General features: G+C 46.3%; 1 protein-coding gene across 1 annotated transcript in view; it reads left to right on the top strand.

Annotated features, from left to right (window-relative positions):
- TRIM29 (tripartite motif containing 29) overlaps nt 1-3954 on the top strand; it is a 23581-nt gene extending 19627 nt beyond the window's left edge. The window contains exons 8-9 of the mRNA XM_009582944.1: nt 938-1014; nt 3892-3954. Coding sequence (XP_009581239.1) covers nt 938-1014; nt 3892-3954 — 140 coding nt within the window. The remainder of the gene's footprint in view (nt 1-937; nt 1015-3891) is intronic.
- The last annotated feature ends 3967 nt before the right edge of the window (nt 3955-7921 follow it).

Genomic DNA, 7921 nt, shown 5'->3' with positions numbered 1-7921 from the left:
GCTGAACCAGGGCAACAGGAGTTTATTAAGGAGTGTTAAAAAGTTATATCTAGTGAATAGTTGAAGGGGTTTTAAATTTTGTTTGTAATGGGTAGAGATGAGAATTTTAGATTATTTTAGAGGTGTAGGGACCAGGGAGAGAAAGATACTCGGAAATTATGTTCATGGCCATTTACCCCTCTAGCTTCATCAGTGTTTTAAAACGGCTATTGTCCTGAAAGAATAATAACCACTGAGCATAACCTTAAAAAAACCCATATGCAGTAGCTGCCTGTCCTCCTTCATCTGAACCAGAATCCCCCATTCACCATCTCATAATCCTCTTTTCACTACCCACTAGTTGAAGGGCACCAGAGGGGAATCCAAGGGCATCAGCACCTGCCAAGCAGAGTCAGGTCTGATTAATTTGCGAATGGGAGATGGTGGGGAAAGGCCATTGCCTGATAGCACTGAAACAGGTTGTGATTCAGCAGGGCTGGTATTATTTTTGAATCAGAAAGGAGCTGGTGTGGTAGAAGGGGGTTAGGGCTTATCTCGCTGCCAGAGGTACTGTCATTAATTTTTGACACGAAACCCCGGCCTCAGCTCTTTGCACTAATTAAATAGCCTATAGTGTTCTTTGCAAGAGTCAGAATGCTTAGTTCAGAACTTGGCCTAAATTTAATTGGACTGATTGCATTCCACCTTTCTGCATTCCTCAGACATTTTAATTAGACAGACCTTCTTTACTCCCTTTTCCTAACTGATTGGGTGGTGGAATAGGCATCTGTCTGACGGCTGTTGCGTCCCACCCCAGAAATGGCTACATTTCAATGTTAAGCAATGCAATACTAATTATGTAGCACTTCCAGTCCTGCCACTCAGCTTGACGCTCACAAGGGGAGACGGGGATGGTGGCAGGGACTGATCTATAACAGGCTGTTTTATGTTGTCACAGCTTATCCTTCAATAGTGAGACATCAGTCTGCAAAGGTGACGCCACAGACATGGAAATCCTCTAAGCAGTCTGTATTGGTAAGAAATATACCCTTGGTGTGAAAGCACGTGCACAGCTTCAGCAAGAGAACTATCTGTTCTAGGGATACCTGAGACTTCAGAGACTAGGGCTTGGGTCCTTTGGAGATGAGAAAGTTAAAGCTCCAAGTCAACACTTCTATTTTTTTTCCTGTGGTTAATTGCATCCACAGCAGGATACAGATTAACCCCCCTGCTTCCACAGTTCTGAGTTGTAGGAAGAATCAATACTTCAAAATGACATTTTGAAAAGATTTTGCCCTGGTCTAAAATTTGATCCAGGCTTCTAGAAGCCATACAAATACTATAGCACACATGCTGCTATCTGTACTACTTTTCCTCCCTGCAGAGATATCATATGCTCTTAGTAGTCTGTGACATCTAGAAAACACACATTGTATAAATGACACCAGAGACAACCATATAAAAGTCTCTTGCTAATTACATCCTACAGTGGCAGATACAATATCAAAGATGAGGGATCAGACTACGATCATAAATCACTAGAACATCTGTAAGTCACTCATTTTGCACTGTTAGCACAAAAAAGGTAACAGTGCATTGTAAGGGGCAGAGAACAGCGATATTTTAGGTCTTGTAATCTTAAATATAAGTTAATGCATAACCACAGGAACACTAAGTTCATCTATTTTTCTTAACATCCATTCACACTGTGCTTGCTGCATTGAGATCTTGCACTATCTGAATTAAGATCGTCAAGTTTTTGCCCCCATCTCTGCAGATGAAATCTAATTTTTGAATCCGATTATACATTTGTGAAAGATTATTTACTGTTCTCTGGGAATAAGATTTGTAAGAAGGAGAGGGTCAAGAATCGAGAGCATTCCCACACTGAAGGAAGAAAACAGAGGAAATACACAACAGTTAGGAAGTGGCTGCCTAAGCACTGCAGCTCTATGTCTCTGCTAAATTTTCAAGGCCCCACCAGGAGATGAATGCCAGTGAAAGGGATGTTCCTTGGTAGACTGTATCACTTTCAGAAAATCCAGCCTTGAGTCTCTGAACGTACTACAGCAAAACATATCTCCTAGGAACAGCAAAGTTTTGTAATATCTTCCATCTTATATTTAATCACCGCCTTTCTAAAAAATCATCTACTTCATTGTGTATGTGCTCAGATAGAGACTCTTCCCAGTAATTTTAGGTACCAACCTATCCTCCCTAATGGTGGTGTTATACTGGGGAAGTCTGGTCAGGAAAGTGAAGTCTCTGTTAGCACTGGTGGATACGAGTATAGTCATCTTAGCAATAAGCACCCCACTGCACGACAGTCAGTGTGCTGTGCTCCGTGAACACAACCCATGTTTTCCTAATCCCCACAGAGAAAGCCTTGGTAACTTCTCCCACACGAAGTCACCAGTCGTCTTCTGTCTCCCTTTCTCTCTCATGCATACGCTTGTACCGGCTATTTTATTTTTATAGCCTATATTCACCAGATAGCCCTGAACCTAACAATTAAGTTGATAAATATAAGCATTAAAAAGTCCCAAAATAGAAATACATGCTCTGGACTGCAGTAGTTCTGCAGGAGCTTTTATAGTCTATTGGGCCAATAATCTAGCTTTTAAAATAGTCTTAAATATGTATTTAAGTAACACACATTCTAAAAGCTCTGTAAATATAAATTTTCACAAAGGACTATATTGTTTAAGGAGGAATGTCTTTTTAACCCACAGGGAGTTCTTTAAAATGAAGCCGCCCTTCCATCTCTTAATTATATTGGAAATTAAAGCCATAAAATGAAAAGAATCCCAACAAAAGGGAACATTGAGCAGGAGGAATTGGGAGTCAGCACTGAGCCGCAAGATGGGTTGGGTTGGGTTTGCTCTGCCCATGCTTCCAGCCTCCTGCCGTGCCTGGTATTAACCAGTGCGCTGCACAAAAATGTACCAGCATGTTCCTGTGAGGTGTCTCCCATCTTCTGCAAGTGAGATCTGGGCAGTGGATCAAACCTAAGACAGATCAGACATTACAAAACCACAGTTGTTCCTGATTGCCTTGGTCACTGCTTCATTGGTATAAGCGTATTCTTATCCAGGCTAAAGATTTTGCCTGGAACAGTGCAACCAGCTATCATAGTCAATAAATTGGCTTTTGTGTTTTGCAGTGATTCCAAGCCAACACTAGGCTGCATGACAACTTTGCCACGTGTTGCTTATTTGTAATGGTGCAGATAAGAATGAAATTCCAGGGCTAGGTCCTGATGTGAAGAGAGACAATTAGGGACTGCAGTAAACAGACACAGGAAAATGGCAATTCCTTTAGGCTCTGCCCCTGTCTCTCCAGTTATGCTTCTGTTTACACAAACATTTAGTATTGGGCCCTGCAACATGTGGAGGTGTGAATAAACAATACACCATTGTGTGAGAATTTCCATGCACAAGAGTTTTGGCTTGCCAGCCAGAGAGCACAAATAAATACCACGGGACTTAATTGATCACTCACATAACTGTGCATGGTTTTAAGTGTGAAAACTCCCATGAGTTCTCAGGTTAGCGAGCAATTAAAAGACACTGACAGAAGCATAAAAATAAAGGTGACATTCCTCTTCTCCCAGAAACCTCTCATCAAACCATGAGTCATAGTCTGAGATTTTATATGATGCACAGACTCATTTGGCTCAGGAATGAAGTCCATGTAAAGCATGTGTGTAAATCAAAAACCAACACCATTTACATTTGATCACTCCAGCACCTCCGGTAGTGAAATGAGGCAGTGTTGCTCTGCAAGAGGAAAGACTAAAAGTGTTAAGAGTATGTTAAGATACGTATGGTTGGGCTACCTAGGAGGGTGAAGTATAGGCAGTCAGAAAAAGAAGGTAGGTCAAACTCACATGCCCCAAATTCTCCATTGCAGTCACATTACCGCCCCTTTTACGTCAACAAAGGCAATGGAACCACTTCCAACGAGGCACCTTGAGTCCTGAAGATTTAGGGAAGAGCTGGGAGCACTTGGAGTGAAGACTCAGCTGCGGATTTTCATGGATGTACCTGCTACTATATTAACCTTACTGCTCTAATCTCTGCCAGGGAGAGGGAAGGTGCAGAAGGGAATAGCCTTTACTAGAGGAACCAAGGACTTTTTCCAAATCACCTTGAAAGCTCTGCAGGCCTTAACAACGTAACTCCATCCTCTGCTGTCACCTCCTTATTCCCTCTCTGTCAATGCCCTTCCTTTTGCCTCTGCAGAGCGAGCTGCTCTGCTTCTCCTGGGAAGCATGCATGCTTGGGTAGCACCCCCTCCCACTCTGCTATACCAGTTGCCCCCTTGTCCTGAGTGTGTTTATATGACCATAGTTATTAAGTCGTGGTGAAAGGTCCCAAGCTGGGGGGGCCCAAAGTCTTCCTGGAATGAAGAGGTACCAGCCACTGGGAGCCGTAACAGGCTAAAGCTCTTCCCATGCCTCTCTACCCCATCACCTGGCCCTGCCTCGGACAGGGACACATAGCTCTCACTGGGATCAGGTCCAGCACTGCCACCCCCCTGAGATCCCTGCAGACTCCCCCCAGCCCATGCCGGTGGTGGCACACTTCCTCAGGGCCCTTCGTCAGCTCAGCTCTGCTCCAGCTGCCTTCCAAAAAGCCAGGAGCTGCTACAGCCCAAGGCCAGCTGCTGGTGGAGGGCAGAGAGGCTTTCTATCCCATTAAAGTACGCCTCCAGCCACATTTTCAAATTAAGAAATAAAAAGAAAATCCATCCTACTAATGCAAGATTGATTAGATGCCACAGGTGTTGGGTGCTTTTTTGTTTTGTTGTGTTTTTTTTTAATTCCCCTAAACCAAAATTGATTTATATATTTTGGTTCAGGTATTTTTTCTGCAATAGGAATTAGTACCATAGCTTTTTGCTTAGGATGGTATTTTCTATTTGTCTGGATAGATGAATTATATCAGCATCCAGCCTACAAACCTTTCCATGATCTCACTGAGATTGTTTTCCTTCCCCTTGGACAATGCTGAGAGGTTGGGTCCGTGCTATGCAGAAACCGCCCCAGGCCAGTCAATGGGAGCAGATGGCCCATTGCAGGATCAGAGCCCTCAAACGGTGATAAGCAACTGCAGAACAGAGAACCAAGACCTGACAGCTACTTTTCACAGTTTGCTCTATTCAAGTGGTTTTTGGAATGGCTTCCCCCACCTTTCCTACCCCCAAATGCTTGCAACGCCTTGCTGAGAGGGGTCACGCCTATCGCTTCCTAAAAATTACTTTCTTGCTAATCCCTGTGCAAAGATACTTGCTGCTTTTAAAACCTCAAACAAAACTGCTGAGGCTGAAAGTTGGTTGCTCCAGAATACTTGAAATGGCACTTACAATTTTTTTTTTTTCCTTGATGACCAGAGGGGAAGGGGATAGCATGGTAGGGAAGGATGTGAAGAAAGGGAAACTGGGATAGAGTTGCTAGGAAATACTGAGGGGTTTGAGTATGTGTGTGAAAGGATAAAATAAGCCCCCCCCAAAAAAAAAAAAAAAAAAAACCCAAAAAAAAAAAAACCCCCCCCCCCCCCCAACTCACTGTTTGTTTTGCCCCCGAGCAGGTGTCCAGTAATCACTTGGGTCCCTTATGTTCCAGTAAAAGCTTCCACCGCCTCCTTTCTGTTCTCCAAAATGTGGGCATGATCCCTCCTCCTCCAAAACTCAGATATTAAAATCCGACCCCTCCTTTCCTGCCCTAAAGAGGGCCTGCTGCGGTGTCAGCTAGGATCTGCACTGCCCCTCGCCCAGCACACAAATGACCAGCCTGGCGAAGCAAGTGTCCCCTTCCTCCCGCTGCCCCCTCCCCGCCAGCAATGCCCTACCCCACCTCTGCAGCCCCCACTGCCTCTTTGCTCCTCTTCCTCTCCTCGCTTCAAGGGCCTCACTCAGACCTTGCACGCACGACTTTTCACACCGGCACGCTCCGGCGACAGGAACGGAGCTGCTCCCCGTTTCTGTTAGCCTGGGAGGACGCCGGGCCTCCCCTCCCAGCCCCACTGGTCTCCCCGCAGTCCTTTGCCCCGCTGGAGGAGCGCGGGATGGGGCACAGCTCCGGCCCCGCTGTACCTCGCAGTCCCGGGGAACTAGCAGCGTGGCTTTGCGTTGTATTGTGCATGAACTGTTTCTATCGTGTTTGTCTTGATCAGCAAAGCAAGAGGAATTCCACCTCCTCAGACAGGACACGACTGCGCTGATGTAAATGAGGCCCTTCACGTGTGCAACATACTGCAGAAATAAAGGAGAAAGCTCCATGTCTGACCAAAACCCCTGGGAATGAGGTCTCTCTGTCTGTAATGTTTGTATGCTTGCAAGAGTCTCGCTGAGGTTAAGTCTCTTCAAAATATTCTTTATACGAGCAAGGGGTTTGCAGAACCCGTTTTCCCAGCTCCTAGAGGCTTTCTTTTCACTGCTTTCTGGGTATTTTGAGTCAGGGTCATGTCAGCTCAGAGAAAATTCCCATATCCTTGAAGGTCAAAACCAGACTGATACACCGCACTGCTAGTATAATACCTTGAGACTACCCTGCAGATATGCCCAGTTAGGTCAGTTCCCAAACACCAGCGCCACGCAAATCTTTCACTGCAAGGGCATTTCTAGAAACCCCTCAGCCTGTGGTTGTTTGTGATTTCAGTGCCCCTCCGCTGCCAGAGTTAAACCTCACCAGTTCCCACTGGAGAAAAGCGCTTGTTCACATATGCGCAGGCCAAGATCAGCCTGGAAGAGACCAGGGTGCGAGGAGACCTGCTAAGCTGAGGCACTGTTTTGCCCCAGCCTGGACCCAAGTCTCCCGGGGAGGTTGGTTCTGGGCACCATTGGGACCCTCCACCCACTTCAACCCTTCTGGGGAGACAGGCCTCTGGTTCTGCACAGCTCAAATTTCTTGCCTATATCATGGCTTCTCTTGTCTCTGAGGGAGAGAATAAATCCCCTGTGGGCTGCTAAAGATGTGGATTCAAGGCCAGACATGCATAGAGGTAGCCGGGACAGCTGCTTAAAAGAGCAATTGTACATGTGAATCTGGGTGGGTAAGAACAGAGGCAGGCAAGGTTTATGCGTTTACCCTAGATACACTAAGGCAGGCAGCTTTCCAAAGGATGCCTGGCGTATTTTGTCTCCCAGGTACTGGATACCAGCTATTTTTTCCCAGACATTGCCGACAGTCGTGCCTGAAGACCAAGGATACTACCAACTCACTTGAGAAGCCAGTAAATCCTCCTTGTTTACCCCACATGGGAGTTACCAGGGAACAGAGCTCAGCTCTTTCCCATCAATTCCACTTACTGCTTCCATTACTGTTATCACTGTAATTAAAAAGCAATCAAAGAGAAATCTTCTTCCTGTCCTGAAATTGCTGCAAACATCTCAGTTCCACCACTTAAGCATAAGAAGAGCAAGTTACAAGCGCACTCTGCACTCCTGGACTCTGTGACACCAGAAAAAATAATGGAGCTCATTGTCTGAGCAGTCAGAGGCAGTGAGCAGGACTGGCTGCGCTGGCAGCGTGGGGTTGGCGTAATGAACCTCGCAGCTGCAGGGCTGCATTGCGCCTGCTTAGGGAATCTAGTCAGAGCAGCCCCAGACACGCCATAACGAACTTCGCGGCCTGGAAGTGCGGTATGAGCTCAGCACTGCCGCACACCTAGCTTGGAGACTGAGGACAGCCAGCCCAGCTGAAGGAGACAGGACTGCTCATCTCCCTCTACTCAGGCAGACCGGAGGGGTTGGGTCAGGGGTCAGGCATCGGCTCTCCATCCCAAGGAGACCCCTGGGAGAGGGATCTCCCGGGGTGATGGGTCTCTCTAATGAGACCAGCAGCTGTAGAAGGGCAGAGGACACCCGACACCCAAAGCTGGGCTGTCAGAGCAAGGCTCAATGACAAAATTTACAGTCAGGGTGACCCAGAGGGAAGTGA

The sequence above is a fragment of the Fulmarus glacialis genome, unplaced genomic scaffold (assembly GCF_000690835.1).
Source record: "Fulmarus glacialis isolate BGI_N327 unplaced genomic scaffold, ASM69083v1 scaffold25478, whole genome shotgun sequence".
Taxonomy (NCBI): domain Eukaryota; kingdom Metazoa; phylum Chordata; class Aves; order Procellariiformes; family Procellariidae; genus Fulmarus; species Fulmarus glacialis.
This window is presented reverse-complemented; position numbering and strand designations above follow the sequence as displayed.